Here is a 22153-nt window from a genome sequence, read left to right as displayed (position 1 = left end):
ATAAAATAAAATTCTCATTTTTTTTTCTTTAAATATAATAATAAAAGATCTAATAGTATGTTTTATTTATTTTCAGAGATAAATAATGTATCTCTTTTTTTTGTCAACGATAAATAATGTATCTATACTTTAGATATTTATCAGCTTAACAAATATTCTAATAGGAGTTGACAATAAAAAATAATAGGAAATTTCAATAAATTTAAGTATTATAAAATTTCTAAAAAAGTGAATTAATTATGGTAAACTAACATTTCCATAAATCTTGTTAATACGTTACTTATTAATAAAAATTAAAATATGGTAGATATGGCAGAGTTAATTATTTATCATGTTAACAATATCTTTATATTTATCAACAATACATATGTTCTTTCCTTTTTATTTTTTCTAGATAAATATATATTTCTATAGAGAAAAGGAAATCAAGTTTTTGAGACCGCTATAAATACAAGTGTAAGGGTTTGTAAGATTATTCATTCATACAATAATAAGAAACCCTAAACTTGGTTCACAACATCTTTGCAGATCACAATGGGTGACAATCAACACGACGACAAGAGCATTGAGATTTGGAAGATGAAGAAGCTGATCAAGTCCCTTGAAGCTGCTAAGGGTAACGGAACCAGCATGATCTCACTCATCATGCCTCCACGTGATCATATCTCTCGTGTCACCAAGCTGTTGTGCGGTGAGTACGGAACCGCGTCAAACATCAAGAGCAGAGTCAACCGCCTTTCTGTCTTGGGAGCCATTACTTCCGCACAGCAAAGGCTGAAGCTTTACAACAGGGTCCCTCCCAATGGTCTAGTCCTCTACACCGGCACCGTGGTCAACGACCAAGGCAAGGAGAAGAAGGTTACTATTGACTTTGAGCCTTTCAGGCCCATCAACAACACTCTTTACCTATGTGACAACAAGTTCCACACCGAAGCTCTTAATGAACTGCTGGAGTCGGATGACACGTTTGGTTTCATTGTAATGGATGGGAAGGGGACTCTCTTTGGAACTTTGACTGGTAGCACCAGTGACGTGCTTCACAAGTATACCGTCGATTTACCAAAGAGTCACGGAAGAGGAGGGCAATCAGCTCTTAGGTTTGAACGTCTGGGTAGCGAGAAACGCCAAAACTACCTGAGGAAAACAGCTGAGCTCGCCACGCAGTACTTCATCAACGCTTCAACAAACCAGGCTAATGTCTCTGGTCTGGTACTTGCTGGTTCAGCTGAGTTCAAGACCAAGCTAAGCCAGTCAGGTATGTTTGATCCCCGGCTTAAAGCTAAGATACTTAACGTGGTGGAGGTTCAGCACGGGGGAGAGAGAGGTTTCAATGAGGCTATCAAGAAGTCATCTGAAGTTCTTGCGAATGTGAAGTTCGCTCAAGAGAAGCTTTTGATAGGAAAGTACTTTAATGAGGTGAACCAGGGCACGGGGAAGTATGCGGTTGGCGTGGAGAACACGTTAAGCGCTTTGGACGCTGGTGCTGTTGAGACGCTGATCGTATGGGAGAATCTTGACATCAACAGATACGTGTTGAAGAACAAAGTGACTGGCGAGACTGTGATAAAGCATCTTAACAAGGAAGGTGAAGTCAGTAGTGATTTTGACGTGGAGGACAAGGTGTTGATGCTAGAGTGGCTGGCTAACGAGTACAAAGGTTTTGGTTGTGCGTTAGTGTTTGTAACCAACAAGTCGCAGGAAGGGGATCGGTTTTGCAAAGGGCTTGGAGGAATTGGAGGGATACTTCGTTACCAGCTTGATGTGGCTGTCTTTGATGAAGCAGAGTATTTGGATGTTAGTGATGATGATGAGTCTGAGTCTGAGTCTGAGTAGCAATCAAAAGAATCCCCACCTTCTCTGGTTCAGGAAGATGTCACACCACCAAGATTGAACCAGCCTGCGCGGGCTAGCGGGGTCACGCAGAAGATAACTCGAAATTAAATGAAGCATCTTTTTACCACAGTAAGTGATATCTATTGAAAGTCTCAAACTTGGTCTTGTCTGTTTTTTTCCTAACGGTTAGGTTAATATTTAAAAATGGTATTAATACAGGTGAAGAATGAAAGAGTTGGAGAATGAAGAAGTCTTGATATGGTTGTGTTAGCCTTGGTCATGTCGTGTGTCTGCGACATCTATAGAGCTTTTTTGGTTTTTTTTTTTAATCTCAGCATTATAATAACATTCTCTCTTTGTGAGATTGGTAGCTTTTTTTTCCCCTAAATATACTCTCTTGTGTGTGAGAGAAACTCTTATTGATTCGGTGTCCTGTTTTTCCTTTTATTGCAATGGATGTTTTGTGACTTTGTGTTGATGAATAAGTTTTGTGTAAGCCCAAAAAATGTGACTAAGCTGAATCACTTTTTAAAATATATATATCTTTCCACAACTTCAGCTCAAAGCCTCAAACACACTCTTAACAATGAACTTATAGGATAAGTTACCGAAAAAGTAAATACAATTAACCAAATCAATTCTATTAAAATAACACATATTGCACTTTGATTCAACAGCACATATATATAGATTGGACATGGTTGTTCTTTACAAAATCATCAATAACCATGAAAGTTTTTTATTTGGGGATCAGAGTTACTTACGAGAAACCTGAAAGTTGCTTAGCCAGGATTCTCCAAGTCATTATTGTTGTTGTTATCACCAGCAGCCAAAAGCCTAAGGAAATAGGGGTAGTATAAAAGGTGTTTGATAAATGTGTAGGTGTCACCACTTGGAGCCACATAAGGAACAAGGAACAGCAACAAGACAAGCAGGAAGATGACACCGATACCCAAAACGAAGCAACCAAGCAAAGGGACGTGGCTTACCACTGCATATGTGCCAGCCATAAACGCTATCGACATTGATGTAAGCGCAAGTGCGAGAAATGGAAGTGTCATGTAGTACGCTTTGAGTATAATAGAAATATCACCGAGCTGTGCCCAAAGGAGAGCAACTATAATAACCATGGAAGAGTACATTGCCAATGTGTCGCAGACAAGAAAGACTTTGAAAGCTATTTTCTTGGTCAAAACGGCCATTCCCAAGTTGGGAGCAGAACCGTTGTAACCACCTGGTAATGCGAGTCCTGCAGTAAAAGTCATGGTGGCTACAAGAGTTGCAACCAGCAAAAGAGTATTGACTTGATCTTTGTACCTCCCACCATCTGCTAACTTCATGATTATTCTACGGTCATTTGTAGTTGGACTCCTTGGTGTACCACCACTCCTCAAAGCCAACCAAGTCAATCTCTGTACATACAAATACACAGATTAGTATGGAAAATTTACACATGGCAACTCGGGTTAAGCTAGTTTAAGTAATTTGGTTTACTTGACTTGTTGGATCAAATACTCAGTTATATCAAATACCACGAAAAAGTTTAATACGCACAAGTTATTTGACTTGAATCGTTACTTGTCAAAATCAAATGCTTATCTACAAATTACTTTGATTATTTGAAAGTATCTGAAAACAAAATATATGTAACAAATACTTTTACCTTTTAACGAGTAAAAAGTACTTTTTAGCTAGTAACAAATACGTTTTAGGAGATACCACGTACTTAGTAACAAATATTTTCCAGAACAACTAACAAGCGTAACACATAACTAGACAAGCAGCGAACAAGTATTAAAATAAAGGTCCCTTTAAATAAGGCTATTTGATATTTTCCATGGATTTAAAAATAATACTTCCTCTGTTTTAAGTTGCAGGTAGTTTAGCTAAAAACACTAATATTAAAAAATTGAGTATTTATTAAAAAAATATAATTTAATATATAAATTCAACCAATTATAAAATAACCAACATAATTTAATTGATTACACTCTATTCAGTGAATAAAAAAATTGCATTGAAATATTCAAACTAATTATATTTTGAAACAATTTTTTTACTAAAACTATTTACAAGGAAGGAGTAAAATTTGTTGATTTGTTATTTCACTTGATAATGCTAAATATTTGATTTTTTTTTAAAAACCATGCCCAGCCCAGTAACTGGTGTTCTTTTTTTTTTTGTTGAATAAAAGGGAAAATAAAAGAAAAAAACTGGTGTTTAGTGAAAAATGCTTCACATAACCTTGAAATAGTTTGAAACTACCTTGAATGGAAGAAACATATTACCTGATGGAATACATAGTTTGAGTCAATCTTATCCTCGGCGACATCCAAAGCTGTGAAACCCTTGTTGTTTGTTTTCTTAAGGTCAACTCTTTTGTCCCAAGTAAGCATACTCACAACTTTAGGGTGCCAATTTTTGGTGGCTAGATGTAACGGTGTATTTCCACCCACATCTTGTTCATTAATCAACTTTTTCTTGTTCTGATCCTTATAATTTTTTAGGATAAACTTGATGGGTTCAAGTTTTCCATTCCTTGCTGCAACGTGAAGAATATTTTGACCGTGTTTGTCAAGCAACTCAAGAACCTCCGGACAACGTTTAAGTATTTCCTCAAGAATTTTGACATGGCCATATTTGGCCGCCATATGAATGGGAAACAAGCCATCATCATCGCTGAGATAAACCATGTCTAGATATTTGTCCAAGAGATAGCAGATACCTTCATAATATCCTATGGACGCTCCAAAAGAAAGACAAGTCCGTCCTTCATCTCTCAGGTCAATAAGACTTGCATCTTTGCTGAGTAAAGCGGTAAGGATATCTGGTGGAGAAATAATATGAGTACCATGCATGAACAAGAAACTTAAGGGTTTATATATATGTTTAGTGCGTGGCAAATTAACAACAAACCTTTCCTCTTAGCTTTCAATGCCGCATGTACGATGGATCTTCCTCCCACCTTTGAACGTAAATCAGATGATTGGTGACACATAGCCGTCACAAGATCTGCCTCTCCAGCTTCTGTAGCAAGGTACAAGGGAGAAAACCCATCGCTGTTGGCAACGAAAGACAAATCTTTCTCTGCTGAGACCAAACAGGAAGCGACCAACATATGTTTCTCCTTTAAGGCAACATGTAAAGCAGTGTCTTGGTTTTTGTTCTTAGCAAAATATATCCTTTTTGCAACACCGACATCATTACGAGATATCTCTGTTATGAAACCAACTAGATGCAACATAACATCAAGATGGCCTGCTCTTGCAGCAACATGGAGAGCAACTTCATCCTTCTGGTTTGACTTCATTAGCAAACTTGGGCATTCGTTGATCAGATAACGGACTAGACTGGCGTGACCCGATGATGCAGCAAGATGAAGCATTGTATTCCCACGATCTGTCACTAAGCGTGGAGCAAGTCTAACGTAGCTGTAGTTATCTCTCACGTAATTTAAATTACCCGCTCTTACGGCAGACATCGTCTTTGGATCCATCGATATAGTTTCACCGTTTTCTTCGAAGATAGTGGACAGATCGAGAGATGGTGTGGATATAACAGTGTTTATTTCAGTACTATCCATAACTGAAATGGTCTAATTGAACAAATCCAATTGGGCTATGGAAGGATTATTTGACAGCTCTATTGATATACAATGGGTTTTGAATGGAGTTTCTCTTATGGAGCTAATGAACCGAATTTCTTATTAGTTGTATGGGTTGTAAGACCGATTCACCAGCATAAAACTTTCAGCAAAATCTGTTGCAGAACCTTTGGTCTAAAACATGCACGAGTTAAATCCAATGCTTTAAGCTCACAAACGCAAGTAATACTAATCTATAATTTAGCAAGTAGAATAGGCCAAAGGGATAATATCAATTCAATCAGGTAGCCCAAGTTCACAATGTGTAATAAGCTTTAAACTGAACAACTTTTATTTGCTGTTAATTCTTTGGCTTGAAATAAAACAAAATAAAATGTTACGGAATTAAAAGAGAGGTGGTAAATTAATTAATTAAATTTGTACGAGGAGAGGAAATAGTAAAATCCGACAAGAAGTTTCGCAACCCCTCCTAGAATCTTCTGGTCTCTCTCTCTCTCTCTCTCTCTGTTTGTCTTTTTGTCTCTTTGGATTGTCCCCCCTGTTTCTATGCAGATGCATTACGCAAATGAAGGGTGATTTCAAAACGGAGACGATGGAGATAGACTCCGGTGATACTTTCGCTCTTGATAAAAAACCATCCAGCGACGCCAGAGATTTCCTCTCCGCCGCTCGGAGGCTCGTCGATCAAGGCCACCCTTCCCAAGCTCTCCAAGCGGTACTCTCTCTTTTTCTTAAACATTCTTCTTCTTCTTCGGATTGTTCCATGTGTTGACGTTTTAGAAGATACCAAGTTTTGTCGTTACTATCTTCTTCTCAACAGGTAGTGATGGCGATGAGAACTCAAGGAGGAGATGAGGCGGTACTTCATATACTCAACCGTACGGACTCTGATCTAGAAAGGGACAAAGGACAAAAAAAAAATCTGCAACCACCAAAATTGATCTATCATGGGACAAATGGGACACAATGAGTGTCAATTATCAATATACCCTTAAGATCTCAACCATTAGATCAGATTCTTCACGTTTTAATGTGAGCCATCGATTTTTGAGGGATGAAATATTCACAAAAATGCCATTAATGAAGCTCACATTTTGGCCGTCGGATCTATTGTCTTTGTTTTAATCTTGACCTTTGAATTTTACACATTAATTCCCATTAATTCTTCTTCTTCTTCTTCACTTCTCCTACAACCATAACATCACGAAAATTTATTCTCCTCACCAACCAAAGCTTTCTTCTTCAACTCTTCATCCACAAACCTTCACCTCTGTTTCTTGGGGTCTTTCTACAGGTTAGGACGCCGTGAAACAGGTTATGTACGTCGTCCTTAGTTCTGAAATCGGTTGGTAAGTGTAAACTCTCTCCTTCACTCTTTTTTCTGTTTCTCTCTCTCTTTTTATTGTTGTTTGTTTCAGTTTAGTCAAACAAAATGTGTGTTAACCATATGAGTCAGATTATAAAGTTTAATATATTTTGGTTAAAGTATGAAGCATGATATTGTAAAATAAATCGTTTTTGTCTATGGTACAACAGGTACAACTCGTAGTAACACATTGAATATGTAGTATTGGTACAACTCGTATAACTTACAGTAGTCATGTGCAAAGTTGATATAGTATAACTGATCTTACTAGTATAACTGATAACTACTGTTACATGTAAACTAGTCTAATTGGTAATATTAATATAACTAAAATTATTGTGGCCTTAGAACTGGTACAACTGGTATAATAAATAAATGATAATGTTGGTTTTTAATCATTTTCAGAAACTATGGATAGCAATGGGTCTGTGGTGATATATTTTGAACATGGTGAAGAGCAACATATTTCTACACTAGTGATGAAAGGAAGATATGAGGAGATTACTTATTCTGAGTTGGTTAATAGAATAGCCAAGAAAATGAAGATCAATGTAGTTGTGACGAAGCTTCAATTGAGTTACTTTCCGCTGGCAATGAATAATAAGAGGCCTTGCTATATCTTGGATGATGAAGATATTTTAGGATATTTAATGAAGGTAGATAAGAAAAACCGACGTAGTGTCTTGCATGTGGAGCTTAAGGAAATCGTCTCAGAAAATCAGAGTAACGAGATGTTTTCTATGAATGAGGAAAATCTGAATGATGCCAGAGCTAATGATGACATGGCTGGAGTTGGTGAGTTGGAAATTGTTCCACATATTCTCCCTCATGTTCAGGAGGATGAGTTAGAGCATGAGAAAATCAATGAAGAGGGTGATGAAATGGATGATAGGGAGGAGTTGCCGGCAGTTACAGCAGTTGAACCTCCTGTTGTCAATTCAGAGTGGGATGATGGCATTGATATGAGTTTGCATCAAGAATTTGCGACTAGAGAAGAAGTGAGGGATTTAGTGGACAAAGGTGTGCATTCTAATTGTTTTGAGGTTGATATAATGAAGTCGAATCCTCGGGTTTACATATTGAAATGTCGTGGGGCTGGATGCAGATGGTATTTACGAGCTGCAAAGCTGAAGAACTCTGCTTTTTTCTCTATCAGAACTTATAGAAAGATGCATACATGCTCGCGTGGAGATGCAAGTGTCATGAAGAAGAAGAAAAGAGGTACACCAGGCTTGGTCGCATCAGTGGTGCACAATGATTATCCTGGCAAATACAAGACTCCGGATCCAAAGACTCTCATAGATTTGGTGAAGAACAGACTGGGTGTTGTGGTTTCATATTCTACGGCTTTGAGAGGTAAAAATAAAGCTTTGAGTGATTTGCGTGGTAACCCGGAGGAGAGTTTTGCTAGGCTGCCATCTTACTTGTACATGTTACAAAGGATGAATCCTGATACCATTACACGATTAGAAGTGGATGAGAAGAACCAGTTTAAGTATATGTTCTTTGCGCTCGGAGCTTGCATCGAAGGGTTCAAAGCGATGAGGCAAGTGATAATAATGGATGGAACTCACCTGAAGGGTGTGTACAAAGGAGTGCTTCTCATTGCCACTGCTCAGGATCCAGATCATCATCATTATCCCCTCGCTTTTGCAGTAGTAGATGGTGAGAAAAATGCGAGCTGGGAGTGGTTTTTAACCATATTAAAAACTTTGATACCAGATGATCCTCGGCTTGTGTTTTGTACTGATAGAAACCAGAGCATCATCAAGAAAGTACACGAAGTGTACCCGTTGGCGATCCATGGATATTGCAATTATCACTTATCTAATAATGTCAGCGGAGCATGCAGCAATGTTAACAAGAAAGGGGTTGCCAGTAAATTTCGCCAAATTGCTGGTATATACAACGAGGTGGAGTTCCGAAAATGCTACAATGATTTCAGGAGAACGTATCCTCAAGCGGCCGCATATCTTGATGACAGTGTTCATGAGACCAAATGGGCAAGATGTAAATTTCCGGGAGAAAGGTACAACATAGACACAACCAACACTGTTGAATCTATCAATGGTGTTTTGAAGGAACCAAGGAAATATGCACTGTTGCCAATGCTTGATGTGATCTTGGCAAAGATGACAGAATGGTTTAACAAATACCGTATAGAATCTTTACGCGTACCAGAGAGGCAGATACTAGTCCCGTATGTGCATGGGATATTGCATCACAATTATCCTAAGGCAAAAAAGCTCACGGTGACCGAGCTAAATACATTTGAAGGTCACTACAATGTGGTTGGCAAAGATGGTCATGGTTATTTTGTTGATTTGAGCAACGGAACATGCTATTGTAGGTATTTTGATATTGATCGGTATCCTTGTGTGCATGCACTTGCTGTCATCATGAAGCGTGGAGAAATGGCTGAACATTATTGTTCTAGATATTACTGGATGGAGCAGTGGACTTTGGCATATTGCAGGACAATATATCCAGTGCCTCATCATTCAACATGGGAAAGTTCTGAAATTCCTGAGGAAATCCGATCTAAGGTTGTCTTCCCTCCGTATGTGGAAAAAAAGAAAGGAAGACTACAAGTTACTAGATTCCCATCTGCAGGAGAATATCGTAGGAAGAGAAAGAAGAAGTATCCACCATTGATTGGTGAAAACGAAGAAAGTGGCAGTGATGACAGTGGCAGTGGCAGTGACAGTGGCAGTGGCAGCAGTGACAGCAGTGGCAACGAGGCAAATGGGGACGAGGGAGGTGACAACGAAAATGATGAGTGAATCTTACTTGTTAACTTGTTATGGAACTTATTTATGTGTTGTAAAATTTATTTAAGTGTTGAAGAGTTTATTTATGCCTTATGTTGTTTCAATCAGGTAATACATGTGCAACATGGTAAAACTTCATAAAACATAACACTCATATATATGTGTTGTCGTACTGGTACAACTAGTAAAACTAAAATAGGTTGTACTCGTCTAACTAGTACAACTATGTCTATTTTACTATAATAGGTTCGATTAGTATAACTAGTACAACTATGCAGGTTCTGAAATTTAAATATTCTTTGGGGATTTCCATATTAATAAAACAATCAAATAGTCTAATTTTTATGTGATTGGATAGGTTTCTTTATGTTTTGTATTGTTTTTTTTTTTTTTCTGGATTTTTAGCTCCATCACAAAAGTTTGCTTAATCTACCTTATACATTTAAGGTTTGTTAACTTGTTTGTCCACATATTTTTGGTAAAACATACATGACAAGTACTTTCACAATAGCGATGATGGCAAAACATCCGGGCAAACACATGTTAACATAAATGAGTGGTACAACTAAGATTATGGTATTTTTTCTTTGGTACAACTAATATATTCAGGTTTCACTGCCAAAGTACAACTATGTACAAACTAGTATAACTAATAAACTAGTGCAACTTTGTGCAAGTTGGTATAACTAATAAACTAGTACAACTTCATAGAAACCAGTATAACTAAAAAACTAAAACAACTTTGTGTGCATAATGTGTTTCAGATAAGTGGATTCCCAGATAAGTCCTACACGTTTTAATTCAACACTAGTTATACTAGTTTTTCTAGTTATTCTAATTTTATATTTTTTGGCATCAACTATGCAGTTTTACTTGCTCCCCACCTGTAAATGCAACCTGTTCAACCACCAAATTAATTATACACATACAAGCTTGGATTTAGGTTTTTAAAACACACACACATACAAGTTCATCCGTTTTAGGTTTTAAAACAAACACATACAAGTTCCAAAAACACAACATAGTTCAACATTTCACCAAATTAGTTTGGCGTAAAAGGAGACCTCAACAAATGAGAAACCTTGGACACCCTCTTTGGCCTCTCACCAGCATCCTGTGAATATGTCTTGTCCGCAGCAGCTTTTTCCGCAGCAGCCTTCTCAAATCTCTCTGCAGTGTCTGCCATAATCTGAAGTGTAGATTGCTCATCTCCATCCTCATCAAATCTCTCTTCAGTATCTACATTGAACAAAAATACATCCTGACTTAGATCATCATCATTAAAAATATAATTTGAAATTATATGTTAATATGACTTACCTTGCACTAACTTCTCAGCAGCTGTCTCACCATCCTTCTCAGCCTCAATCTGTTTCTCACCATCCTTCTCAGCCTCTGCCTCAATCTGCTTCTCACCATCCTCGTCGTCCTTATCAGCCTCATCATCATCACTGTCAACCTCATCACCATCCTCGCCGTCCTTATCAGCCTCATCACCATCCTCCTTATCAGCCTCATCATCATCCTTGTCACCCTCATCACCATCCTCCTCATCACCCTCCTCCTTATCAGCCTCCTCCTTATCAGCCTCATCATCATCCTTATCACCCTCATCACCATCCTCCTCATCACCCTCACCATCCTCCTTATCAGCTTCTTTATCACCCACCTTATCACCATGCATCTCGCTCTCCCTTCTTCTGCCTCCTGAAACATAATCAGTTTCAACTTGGAATGACCAATTTTCTCTCTGAATCTTGTCTTCTTCCAACTCCTTTACTCTTGCTGTCAGAAGACGAATTGTTTCGTCTCTCAATGCAAATCCATCATCCATGCTTTTGTTCAACTTCAACTCTAATTCTCTTAATCTCTCACGACCTGCCTCGCCTCCTGGCTCGCCCCCTGCCTCAACACCTGCATTTCCCCCTGCCTCTAATTCTCTTAATCTCTCACGACCTGCCTCTCCCCCTGCCTCGCCTCCTGCTTCCTCTTGTTGCTCTCGGGTCCTCACATCCATCTCATATAGATCCGGCCAGAATATTTTACTCCCTGGTTGAAGTAGGATCCTGTTCCAACTGTCAACAGCTATGTCTGGCGTATCCCAATCATCTTTCAGTTCCAAGTCTGCAAAAGTCCCTTCATCCATGATTTGATACAAAAGGTCTAGTTCATATCCTACTGGTTCCAAAATACTGATAATCTCCTGAAATATGACCAACAACAAATTACACATTTAATTAAATATGAACTTGAAGAAAATGACATAAACAACACTTAAAAAAATTATAAGCTTTTACCTTTGTCTCTCCTAGCGTCCGATAAATCATGTCAAGTGGAAATCCTGTTGTGCCGGTCCTCTTGAACCTCCATTTGCACATTCTTGGACAACCATCAAGACAGTTTGGAACAGGCTCTCTGAATTTTTCTCTAAGGACAGGGATACATTCAAATGCTAATATCTGCACATCATTTCACACAATCACATTAGTTATATTATAACAAATATGCTTATGAAACCCAGGAAATTGATATACCTCCAAAGGGTTGATAAACCCAGGAAATGGCCATTGTGCCTCCTCTGGGATCCCATCACGAAAATGATCCCTCACATGAAAAATCTCTTTCATGCAATCTTCAAATGTGTAACGGCCCCATGGAAATTTGGTGCAAAACTCTAGATCTTCTACTGCTTGAAGAAGGAAATACTCAATGAAGTAATTTGCTTTTGACCTTCCTCTTAAAACTCTAGCCAAAAAGTAAAGAACCAACATCCTCAGACGATCGCCACTACCATCAAACTTCATCTTCTGAAGTTTCTCTTTGACATCTTCTTCTGTCACTTGCAGACCCTTTTCCTTCCCATCCTTTGTCTTCTTCACTTTAAAATACTTTCTCGCAAACTTCATGCTCCCTATCTTCTGATAGTTTTCTGGATATGAGTGGCAGTATAAACCAGAGATAAGGCTATGCTCCCTGATGGAGTATCTAACTGGAACACCGTTTACTCCAAACCAAGCTTGTCTACCCTTTCCTGTATGCATAGTACGAAGTAGCAACATCCACAATCCCATCATTTTTCTTGTTGAGGTACAATCCATGTGGAATATATGCTTGAACTGAGGATGATCCTGAAACCAACTCTTCTCTGAGGCATCAAACTTATCAACCGCGTTCAGCATGGTCAGGAAATCGTGTTGCCGGCACCTTGAGGAGAGCTTGCAACCCTTTTGATAGTCGCTCGGATTGAAGAAAAAACCAGCAGGTCTGTCAGCTTCTACGGTCATATCCCTCTCAACCTGGAAAACAAAAGCAAAATACTCAGTTGTATTGGTTAGACTTATTATACTTTTCATTGTTGTACCAGTTATATTAGTTATAAGAAGTGTGGTTGGTGTTGTTATAGTTATACTAGTTCCATTGATTCTGTTTTACAACATGTTATACGAGTTGAACTAGTTTCATTCTTTTAGTTGTACTAGTTATTCAATACTCAGGTGTATTAGTAAAACTAATTATACTTTTGATAGTTGTACGAGTTATATAATTTATAAGAAGTTCGGTTATACTAGTTATACTAGTTCCATTGATTCTGTTTACAACATATTATTACCAGTTGAACTAGTTTCATTCTTTTAGTTGTACTAGTTATTCAATACTCAGGTGTATTAGTAAAACTAATTATACTTTTGATAGTTGTACGAGTTATATAATTTATAGGAAGTTCGGTTATACTAGTTATACTAGTTCCATTGATTCTGTTTTACAACATATTATTACCAGTTGAACTAGTTTCATTCTTTTAGTTGTACTAGTTATTCAATACTCAGGTGTATTAGTTAAACTAATTATACTTTTGATAGTTGTAGCAGTTATATAATTATAAGAAGTTCGGTTATACTAGTTATACTAGTTCCATTCATTCTGTTTACAACATATTATAAACAGTTGAACTAGTTTTATTTTAGTTGTACTAGTTACACTACTTATATAATTACTACTAGTTCAACCCTATCACAAATAATTCTAAAACCATTTTAAATTGATTTGTTACCGTTCTTGGTGCCTCATTATCAACGGCAACCTCGGGTGTGTTTGGATCTCTGTTATTAGATCCAATCTCCTCATCGTTCTGCTCGTCTACACGATGTGAAGGACTCTTTGTGGAAGAGCCTGAGGTTACTCGAGGTTGTTGTGGATTCTCGGCCTCATTCGCTGCATGAGTTGGTGTTGGCGATTTTTCTGGCTGACTCGGAGACACTGGGCGTGGTGTGGTGGGGTCCGGTGTGGGGGAATGAACGCCTTCATTTTCCGGTGGAGATCCTGCGGTTTCTCTCACACGGTTCCGAGTCCTCTTGGTTGGATTCGACGAGGACCCACCGTCCAGACCACTATCTCGCTTCCTCTTTTTCTTTGTGGTCTCACTCCTCTTCGCCGCTTCTCTCTTTTTCTTAACGGCGGCTCTCCTTTTCGCTGCCGCTTCTTTTCTTTTCACGGCGGCGTTCTTCTTCTTCTCCGACGCTCCCGCTTTTTCTTTCTTCTCGGCGAGACGAGTTTTTGGTGACATTGTAGACACGAGAATTGGAGATGGAGATTGTTGTTTTGAGATGATTGTGCTTGAATCTGAGTTTGATTAGAGATGGGAGTTTGAAATCGTGGTGGGTTAGAGATGAGAGTGGTGGTTATGGGAGAGAGAGTTTGAAATCGTGAGTTGAGAGAGTTTGAAATCGTGGAAGTGGAGAAGATGATTTGGGAATTTAGGGTTTCAAAGTTGGGTCGGGTCGAACTAATGGATCTCGGTGGTTGGGTTTGTAAATAAGTTGAAGTTTCTTGGTTACTTAGTCTTTTTGCCTTATTTTCGATTTTGTTTTTTTTTTATTTTTAAACAAAAAAACATGTGGTCCATAATAGATTTTTTTGAACCCTTTTGTCCCTTCCCAGCATTTGGTCCTGTTAAGATTTCCAATTTGTAACAACGGTGTGTCTCTAAATTCTCTTCAAACTGCATTAAATGTGTGTTCAAACAAAACTATATAGAACATACAACATTAGTATTCACTGCCCTAGCACAAGAACCCACTCTCTCTTTTCTAATTCGAGCATCATATTCTACAATTTTATAGCTGTTCCAATAAGTATCAGTAGCTAACTTATATAGGAGACAAATGACAATGGATAATCTGAGAAAAGAAATTAATTTCAAAAAATTCAAGAAACATTATCCAAATAAATTTCCTAGATGCTGACAAAACTATTATTTGTGATTTATAAAAAAAACTATTAATATTAAATAAATAATTTATATATTTTGCCTTGAGAATGTGAATAGCAAAAACACTGAGATGAGGCACTTCCACATAAAAAGGGATATGAAGGAGCTCCCATGTAACTGAAAAAGGTGGTTGCTTTTGCTCTGCCTCTGCGATGATGATGATGATGATGATGATGACGACGCGAAGAGTCTCCACCAACTCGTCTCTCTCCGCCACAGCTTTCGGATCATTTACGAAATGGTCCTTCAAATCTTCCCAGTTTCACGGCGAGTCCCTAGATTCCTCTGTCTCACCACTTCTCATCCCCGGCGTCCACGTTTTCCATTGTCCGGTAACGCAGTACGCCTTATATACCAATCAAAAATCCAATCTTCATTCATCTCATTTCATTTCTCTTTGTTCTTTTAGGATGTGGTTGGGATTGTAGCGAAGCTATCAGATTGCATTGCTGCAAAGGGAGGCAACATTCTTGGTTATGATGTGTTTGTTCCTGAGAACAATAACGTCTTCTACTCTCGAAGGTTCACTTTCCATTTTTGTAGCTTTTTTTGACTTTGTACAGATATACAGTAGTTTAAAAAAAAAGTTTCTATACTTGGGATTAGTTTGTGATTCAAAAGGTAATTTTCTTGGGCAGCGAGTTTATTTTTGATCCAGTGAAGTGGCCAAGGAGTCAGATGGGTGAAGATTTTCAAACTATTGCAAAGAAATTCAATGCTATGAGGTCGGTTGTACGAGTCCCTTCTTTAGACCCCAAGTACAAGATTGCTCTTTTACTCTCCAAACAGGTAAATATACATCATTTGCTTCTGTTATCCTCTTGTTGTTCTTTCCTGAACTTGTGTGATTGATTGATTGATTGCTCTGTCGTTTTTAGGACCATTGTCTGGTTGAAATGTTACATAAATGGCAGGACGGAAAGCTTCCTGTTGATATAACATGTGTCATAAGGTTTACTTTTAACTCTTCTTCTCAATGAAACCTTGAATGGATTATATATATATATTCAGGAATACATTTGTGTGTGTGTTTACAGTAATCATGAAAGAGCTCCAAACACACATATTATGCGGTTTCTCCAGAGGCATGGCATCTCCTATCATTATTTGCCAACAACCGATCAGAACAAGATAGAGGAGGAGATTTTTGAGTTGGTCAAGGATACTGATTTTATTGTTCTCGCTAGATACATGCAGGTAATATCAAATCTATTATCTCCTTCAGTTTCTTCTGGAGGAACAGCTTTATATACTGATTGGAACATATTTTCCTTCTTTGACAGGTACTGTCTGGTAACTTCTTGAAAGGTTATGGAAAAGATGTTATCAACATACATCATGGCCTCTTACCATCATTCAAGGGGAGAAGCCCCGCCAAACAGGTTTCTCTGACTTCTTTGATTCCTCTAACCTTGCCATGAGTTTGTGTTAATTCATATTTTAGATTCTGGCTGGTAGGCATTTGATGCAGGTGTGAAACTAATTGGTGCAACCACTCACTTTGTTACAGAGGAACTTGATTCAGGTCCTATCATTGAACAAATGGTGATTCATCTCCCACCACCTTGTTTTATTTATTCTTTTTTTTTTCCTGAGGGTGGGTTGCATTGTTCTTCAGCAGCGTCAGAATTTGAGTTTCTTTTGCAGGTTGAGAGAGTTTCCCACCGAGACAACTTGACGAGCTTTGTCCAAAAATCAGAGGACCTCGAGAAGAAGTGCCTAATGAAAGCTATAAAATCTTACTGCGAACTCCGAGTTTTGCCTTACGGGACACACAAGACTGTTGTATTCTGATACCCACAAAATCAAAAAACTCTCACATGATTCTTCTTCATACAAGCAAGGTCATACATACATACATACATACCACTCTTTAAGATTTCTGTTTTTTCATAGCTTACACGTCCATTGTCTTGTCTTTAGCAAATCAGAAACTCTTTCACTGGAATAAAAAGTTTATCTGAGATCAATCCTTCTCTTTCTGTACATAGAAATAGTTCCTACCACTTGATGTGATCATCTGAACAACATGTTGGTGCTTTATCCAAAAGTCTTATGAGGTTTACAGAGACTGAGATTGTACATTGCCAGTTTTTTTTTTCTTTTGCAAATATATCATCACAACAGCAAAAAATGTGTATATATAATCAGAGATATATACACAGGATCCTGAATCATCTGTGATTGGTGAGACTTAGAGATCCCAGCGAGCACTTGGCAGCCTCGAAGCAGTTTACTTGGCGTAGAAGAGACTGTACCCCATCAACCCATCTCTGCTTGTGAACCTTGTTCTTGCACTTGAATTCCAAAAGTCCTTGTCCTGTTTTCAGACCAAAGTAGACTTCCTCTGAATTTTCCCTCTCTTTCCTGTATGGCCAAGCTGATTTCTCATCGCACACTCCATAAACAATGCCTTCAAAAAAAGACAGGAAGTTCAGAATGTCTGTTTTTTTCCAGGTTATTCATCTTAACTGGAAGATCAGTAAATGCTTACATTTGATCTTCTTGGAGAATGCCCCTCCAACATGTTTGCTTTTGAGTTTGATTATAACCTGGAAAATCATGAGTATAGCGTAATAAGCATTGGATCAGAAGTGAACTGAGATGTGTTGTGTAGTTAGGAATCTAATCAAATCTGCTGTACCTGAGACTTCTTGTTGATATAGACACATACACGCTTTGTTCTCTGCACTCCTGAAAGTTAAAAAAAAAACACAAGAAGAAGAGTTAAGCTCTCTGTCTTATCTAAGTGAACTTTTATCAGTCTCACAGACAGAAGAGACTTTTACCATTTCGAGCGCACTGCATCAGTTCTCCTTCAAGTGGGAGATTTGGTCCTTCCAATCTAAACTGAAAATTTGAAGGCCAATGAGAGTCAGAGAAGCTTCTCTCGAAAGGTGTTATAGCTGCATTTTTCCTTGCTTCCTTTGGCTGTCTCGCCTTCAAAGCCGCTTCTCCTCTCAGAGCTAAGTTTCCATTTCAAACAAAATCAGACCCAGTTACGAGCCAACAAAGCCAAAGGCCTGTGAACTAGTTTTCAAACAAGAGCTTTACCCGTGGCAGCAGCGGCTGTAAGAGTCATGAGATCACCAGGGCCGTGGATATCCACAGACGACCTAACCGTAGAAGCAACACGCCCACGGTCAGCACCAGCTCGCTCAGCCATCTCAACACAGTGCGAGGCCAGCAGTTCCGTGGCTGAGGCCAAAGCCAGAGCCATCTTGGAGCTTGACTCTTTGCAATTGCTTGCAGATGTCACAGAGGCTACACCTGCAGCCAGAGCAGCTATAGAGACTGCAGAATGCACGTGGGCGTTCTCAACACGCGCCTTATCTTTCTTCTTGAGACAGTTGGTGGTGGGGTTGCTACTGCTACTGCTATGTTGTTCCTTGTGGTGGTGAAACCATTTGGATAACGTCCCTGTTCTGCGTGTTCCAAACGAGTTCATCATCTTCCCTGCCTAAAATCAAAAAAGAGTTGACAATGTTTTCTTTATCAAACTCCAGTTCCCAAGAAGTTTGTTGGGAACTGCTGAAATGATTTGTCATGATAAAAAAAAGTCTCTTTTGACTTTTAAGGCTCTCCATGATCATGAGAAAGTGTCATACCATGAGTGGATGTGCGGCAGCATTAGGGAACAGAACAGGAGTGTTGTTTTGTGAAACACAAAACTGTTCTTGTTGTTGTTGTTGTCTGTGTTTGAGTGCAAGTGCTTTGGCGATTTCAGAGGTAGAGAGACTCCAGGATCTAGACAGAAACTCCATTGGCTCTTTTGGCGTCTGAGGCTGTGGAATGGGTGAGAAAAGCTCTTCTTCTAGCTCTTCCTCCATGTTCTCTGATCCAAACAAGGAAGAAGAAGTCTCCTTCCAATCTGGATAAAACCCACTACCTCGTTCCATTTTCTTTTTCCTAGATGATGATTTGAATACTCCGATCCAAAATGAAGCTTTCTTGAATATGAAAAGCTGACGTGGGAGAATTTAATTTTCTGGTGTGAGTAAAGAGTTATTATGTTTCTGATCAAAAACCATGTGAACAAAACAGAGAACTAATAGCTCTGAGTTTCAGAAATAAAACTTGGAAATGAACTGTCAACTTTTTTAAAAAAATGGCTATGAATGATGATAATAATAAAATTGAAAAGGAATAACCTTTTGGAGAGGAAAAAAGGATGATGTTGACTTAGGTGGAAGAGAAAGAGGAAGAGCATAAACACAAGTACACAAATAATAGAATGTCTTTTCTTTTTTATGAGAACCACTCGAGTTTTAAAAGTACGTGGGGACTAACAAACTGAGATATAGATTACAATAATATCTGAATTGAGTATTTAATCACCGTAAGATTCTTGGAAAATTTAGCAACTTGTCTCCATGTTCTTTTGTATATATGTTTGTCAATGAAGAGAGAATATTATTGTGGTCAGAGAACATAACAGTGTCCATGATTTTCAGGTAATATTAATCTGGTAGGACGGTTTGTTAAACCAGAAATAGGCGACAGATGCATTAGTTTTTGAGCATTTTTCTGACCGGAGGGCCTCTCACACGATTCATTCCCCCAAACCGACCAGCTCATTCAAATAATAATCTCATACGTAAAAGAGACCACTTTGTTGTCTGTTAATGTACTCTTTTCGTTTGAGTGATTTCACGGATCAGCAAATTGTGGAGATTAACTCCATATGCCCCTCTCACTTTTTAAAAATTCTCGTATCTCCTCTCATTAAAATATCATTTAGTATTTATTTTTTTAAAAATAGAAAATGTGGGTCCAAGGTGCACAAAGACTCCGACACCCTTAACAAATTACAATATTCACAAACCCAACTTCTAATTTATCCACCCACCCAAAACAAATCGGATCGAAACCGATTATCTCCCCCAAACCCCGTCTCTCTTCTCTCTTTTGTAAAGTACAGAAAAAATGGAAGAGGGAAACGCAGAGTACCGCTGCTTGGAGAGCTTGAGATGGCCGGCCTTGATCGACGAGCCTCCGAGATGCGGAGAGGAAATCATCCCTGGCGGTGGTAGGCTTTTCGAGAACGAAAGTCTTATTGGAGTCGATGTCCATCATCTCCGTCTCGGAATCAGCTTTCCTGGCGTAATGCATATGTGAGAAAATCAGGGGAGAATCCAAGAGAGGAGTGATGATGAAGAAGATGATGTTCTTTCGCCCTTTCAACCTCCCGATGGAATTGAATCGAAGAATTTCTCAATGGAATTGTTGATTGAACTATTTAGAAAGATGAGGAGAAGACTATAGCCGTAATCTTGTGTGGAGAGCGGCGAACACCTAATCCTAAACCTTTAGGGACGCACACACTCCACTCCGCGGCTGCTTCAATTCCTTGATCCTCCTTTAATTCCCTCGGCATCGGTCTCGATCTTCTAAGGTTCAAATCTTCTTTCTTTTTCTTTTGCTTATCTATTTCAAAAATCAGAAAAGCAAATTAGCAAATTTAAAGTTTTGTAATTGAGATCAAAATAGGGGGTTTTCTTTATAGATTCATGTTCTTGGTAAACGAGATCGTGGCGTTGTATTTGGATATAAGAACGAAGATGAGATGATGCATGTGTGGGATTGTGCTCTGAACATGTCTTGATTCGATTCGATTCTGTTTTGTAACCATACTAAAACCGTTAACTTGGCGTACATATTTGTTCTTTGACCTGTTGGGACCTGTTGGCTAATGTCTCTTCATCATATGCTTTGGTTTGGTTGGCCGAGAGTCAATTAAGAAGTCATTGAGGCTCATGATCTTGTATTCTCTGGATTGTAGTCTTCCTGCATGTTCCAATCCAAACATGGAGAACCTTCGAAGTTGTTTGCAGACTTCTCAACCTTCCTTGATGCTTTGAGTTTGTTAAAGATGTCGTCACTATGCTCATCCTCTTTCAAAGACGTGAAGAGAGAATGCAGAAAATGCAATGTGGTCTGCAGGGAATCAACTTGGAGACAGCTCACAATAGAGAGGTAGAAGTAGGAGAAAGCAACCAAGGTTGAGTTGGGAACACCTGAAGCGTTGGTTCCTTGTTCTTCAAGACGTGAAGAGAGACTAGACAAAAAAAGTTTTTTCTTGTTTTGTTTGATGTTTCTGTGTGTCTCATCATCTTCTTCTTCCTTTGTCTCAAAGAGAGGATTCTATTAGATTTTGAATCTCTGGTTCTGTACATTTCATAGTTTAGTGATGATATGGAGCTTGCAAGTTCACAGTGATGGTAAGGTATACTATCCTCAAAACACTTTTACTTGATCAAGATATTCCGTAATTAGCAATCATGTCCTCGCTTTATAAAAAAAAATTATTTCCTCTCTGATACTCGATAACTTCAAATTTACAGGACTACATGAAGCCCATTAACCCTTACTTCTCGCTTGGCAAAAGATTATTAAGAGGGAAAATTGAATAGTTACCCTTACTCATATTAATTTTTTTTAAAACGTTTTATGTTTTATAAAGTTCGTTTTGTTTTGTTCATATTAAAATAATAATATAAAAATTATGTCAAAACGTGCAGCCATAACAAGAATATTTAATTAAATTTATTTTTGAAATTAACTAAGGAAAACAATTTATAAGAATATTTAATTAAATACTAAGTCTAAAAAATACTTGCACACACCCAAGTTTATATGAATATTAATTAAATACTAAATCTAAAAAATACTTGTCAAAATATAATAAAAATATATTCATATAAAATACACATGTCAAACGTGAATACATAGCACACTGATTGTGGTATGTCTTTGGAAAACATGTGTGGATAACTCAAAATTACAGGGAAAATTCTACTCAAATTTTGGAAAAATACTTCAAAACATGCATGGAATTAATTATACTTAGTAATTATTGGTAATCTTCAAGGACTTAGTAATACTACCTTACACATATTAATTTTTTGGCAGTTTTTACGTTTATCTAGTAAAACCATGATAATACGAGCTTTTTTGTAGTAAACCCGAATATTTTACACTATTATTACCGTAAAATAAGACAATTTCAGCCAAATATTTCCCAGAATACGTATTTTTAAAAAAATCTTACTATGGTCTAACCATTCACACATCAACATTGTAAGTTAAGGGAGTTTTTTGGGAAATTGAATTGGTTTTTCATAAACTGTTGAAATAATCATTAAAAATAATCTTAAGATACATATGTAGTAGGAAAATAATCTACAAATTGATAATAATCATGAAATATATTTCGATTCTACGTACTAAACGTAAACACTCGTAATATATATGAAGTCTAAATAACATATAGTAAAACTGAGTAAACATAGTAATCCAAGTAATACAAA

General features: G+C 37.9%; 6 protein-coding genes and 1 long non-coding RNA gene across 12 annotated transcripts; 4 read left to right on the top strand and 3 right to left on the bottom strand.

Moving 5' to 3' along the window:
* Positions 1 to 466: 466 nt before the first annotated feature.
* Positions 467 to 2256, top strand: LOC108810390 (eukaryotic peptide chain release factor subunit 1-1-like). Its single transcript, XM_018582504.2, has 2 exons — positions 467 to 1962; positions 2053 to 2256. Exon 1 carries the CDS (start codon positions 535 to 537, stop codon positions 1831 to 1833), a length of 1299 nt encoding a protein of 432 aa, XP_018438006.1. The 5' UTR covers positions 467 to 534; the 3' UTR covers positions 1834 to 1962; positions 2053 to 2256.
* A 136-nt stretch (positions 2257 to 2392) lies between these two features.
* Positions 2393 to 5416, bottom strand: LOC130508684 (protein ACCELERATED CELL DEATH 6-like). The gene is made up of 3 exons (XM_057004312.1): positions 4750 to 5416; positions 4122 to 4660; positions 2393 to 3245 (listed from the first exon to the last, which is right to left on the bottom strand). The coding sequence occupies exons 1-3, from the start codon at positions 5414 to 5416 to the stop codon at positions 2616 to 2618; spliced, it is 1836 nt and encodes a 611-aa protein (XP_056860292.1). The 3' UTR covers positions 2393 to 2615.
* Positions 5417 to 7213: 1797 nt separating this feature from the next.
* LOC130508683 (uncharacterized) lies at positions 7214 to 9586 on the top strand. Its single transcript, XM_057004311.1, has one exon. The coding sequence runs from the start codon at positions 7214 to 7216 to the stop codon at positions 9584 to 9586; it is 2373 nt and encodes a 790-aa protein (XP_056860291.1).
* Positions 9587 to 10474: 888 nt separating this feature from the next.
* On the bottom strand, positions 10475 to 14381 carry LOC130507996 (uncharacterized protein At3g43530-like). The gene is made up of 5 exons (XM_057003028.1): positions 13626 to 14381; positions 12109 to 12870; positions 11872 to 12033; positions 10895 to 11777; positions 10475 to 10813 (listed from the first exon to the last, which is right to left on the bottom strand). Exons 1-5 carry the CDS (start codon positions 14136 to 14138, stop codon positions 10617 to 10619), a joined length of 2517 nt encoding a protein of 838 aa, XP_056859008.1. The 5' UTR covers positions 14139 to 14381; the 3' UTR covers positions 10475 to 10616.
* Positions 14382 to 14899: 518 nt separating this feature from the next.
* LOC108822589 (formyltetrahydrofolate deformylase 2, mitochondrial) lies at positions 14900 to 16813 on the top strand. Of its 5 annotated transcripts, none has more exons than XR_001944887.2 (8): positions 14900 to 15175; positions 15253 to 15365; positions 15482 to 15632; positions 15722 to 15795; positions 15881 to 16040; positions 16127 to 16225; positions 16288 to 16388; positions 16491 to 16565. XR_001944887.2 is itself a non-coding variant. In XM_018595709.1 (8 exons), exons 1-8 carry the CDS (start codon positions 14996 to 14998, stop codon positions 16635 to 16637), a joined length of 1011 nt encoding a protein of 336 aa, XP_018451211.1. In that variant the 5' UTR covers positions 14900 to 14995; the 3' UTR covers positions 16638 to 16813. The 5 variants fall into 5 exon arrangements, 3 of the variants coding, with proteins under 3 accessions (XP_018451211.1, XP_018451218.1, XP_018451228.1); XR_008942655.1 differs by having other exon boundaries at positions 16315 to 16388; positions 16491 to 16533; XM_018595709.1 differs by having other exon boundaries at positions 16302 to 16388; positions 16491 to 16813.
* Positions 16771 to 19037, bottom strand: LOC108822580 (VAN3-binding protein). The gene is made up of 6 exons (XM_018595698.2): positions 18452 to 19037; positions 17898 to 18303; positions 17633 to 17809; positions 17488 to 17537; positions 17338 to 17395; positions 16771 to 17256 (listed from the first exon to the last, which is right to left on the bottom strand). Exons 1-6 carry the CDS (start codon positions 18740 to 18742, stop codon positions 17018 to 17020), a joined length of 1221 nt encoding a protein of 406 aa, XP_018451200.1. The 5' UTR covers positions 18743 to 19037; the 3' UTR covers positions 16771 to 17017.
* Positions 19038 to 19637: 600 nt separating this feature from the next.
* LOC130507998 (uncharacterized) lies at positions 19638 to 21332 on the top strand. 2 transcript variants are annotated; one of them, XR_008942657.1, is made up of 3 exons: positions 19687 to 20238; positions 20626 to 21069; positions 21188 to 21332. It is a non-coding gene; the product is annotated as an uncharacterized LOC130507998 (long non-coding RNA). The 2 variants fall into 2 exon arrangements; XR_008942656.1 differs by lacking the exon at positions 21188 to 21332 and having other exon boundaries at positions 19638 to 20238; positions 20626 to 21054.
* The last annotated feature ends 821 nt before the right edge of the window (positions 21333 to 22153 follow it).

This window comes from Raphanus sativus, chromosome 2, assembly GCF_000801105.2.
Source record: "Raphanus sativus cultivar WK10039 chromosome 2, ASM80110v3, whole genome shotgun sequence".
NCBI lineage: Eukaryota > Viridiplantae > Streptophyta > Magnoliopsida > Brassicales > Brassicaceae > Raphanus > Raphanus sativus.
This window is presented reverse-complemented; position numbering and strand designations above follow the sequence as displayed.

What these genes read in the sequence shown, in the direction of transcription:
- LOC130508684 (XM_057004312.1), bottom strand. Translation starts at nt 5,416, where the DNA reads ATGGATAGTACTGAAATAAACACTGTTATATCCACACCATCTCTCGAT. An exon ending in ATTGAAAGCTAAGAGGAAAG is followed by an intron (nt 4,661 to 4,749) that starts GTTTGTTGTTAA and finishes TTTCTCCACCAG; the next exon opens with ATATCCTTACCGCTTTACTC. An exon ending in CAAACTATGTATTCCATCAG is followed by an intron (nt 3,246 to 4,121) that starts GTAATATGTTTC and finishes TTGTATGTACAG; the next exon opens with AGATTGACTTGGTTGGCTTT.
- LOC130508683 (XM_057004311.1), top strand. Translation starts at nt 7,214, where the DNA reads ATGGATAGCAATGGGTCTGTGGTGATATATTTTGAACATGGTGAAGAG.
- LOC108810390 (XM_018582504.2), top strand. Translation starts at nt 535, where the DNA reads ATGGGTGACAATCAACACGACGACAAGAGCATTGAGATTTGGAAGATG.
- LOC130507996 (XM_057003028.1), bottom strand. Translation starts at nt 14,138, where the DNA reads ATGTCACCAAAAACTCGTCTCGCCGAGAAGAAAGAAAAAGCGGGAGCG. An exon ending in GGTTTATCAACCCTTTGGAG is followed by an intron (nt 12,034 to 12,108) that starts GTATATCAATTT and finishes AATGATGTGCAG; the next exon opens with ATATTAGCATTTGAATGTAT. An exon ending in GGACGCTAGGAGAGACAAAG is followed by an intron (nt 11,778 to 11,871) that starts GTAAAAGCTTAT and finishes GTCATATTTCAG; the next exon opens with GAGATTATCAGTATTTTGGA.
- LOC108822589 (XM_018595709.1), top strand. Translation starts at nt 14,996, where the DNA reads ATGATGATGATGATGATGATGATGACGACGCGAAGAGTCTCCACCAAC. An exon ending in CTCTTTTACTCTCCAAACAG is followed by an intron (nt 15,633 to 15,721) that starts GTAAATATACAT and finishes TGTCGTTTTTAG; the next exon opens with GACCATTGTCTGGTTGAAAT. An exon ending in TTCTCGCTAGATACATGCAG is followed by an intron (nt 16,041 to 16,126) that starts GTAATATCAAAT and finishes CTTCTTTGACAG; the next exon opens with GTACTGTCTGGTAACTTCTT.
- LOC108822580 (XM_018595698.2), bottom strand. Translation starts at nt 18,742, where the DNA reads ATGGAACGAGGTAGTGGGTTTTATCCAGATTGGAAGGAGACTTCTTCT. An exon ending in GATGCAGTGCGCTCGAAATG is followed by an intron (nt 17,538 to 17,632) that starts GTAAAAGTCTCT and finishes TTTAACTTTCAG; the next exon opens with GAGTGCAGAGAACAAAGCGT. An exon ending in ATTCTCCAAGAAGATCAAAT is followed by an intron (nt 17,257 to 17,337) that starts GTAAGCATTTAC and finishes CTTTTTTTGAAG; the next exon opens with GCATTGTTTATGGAGTGTGC.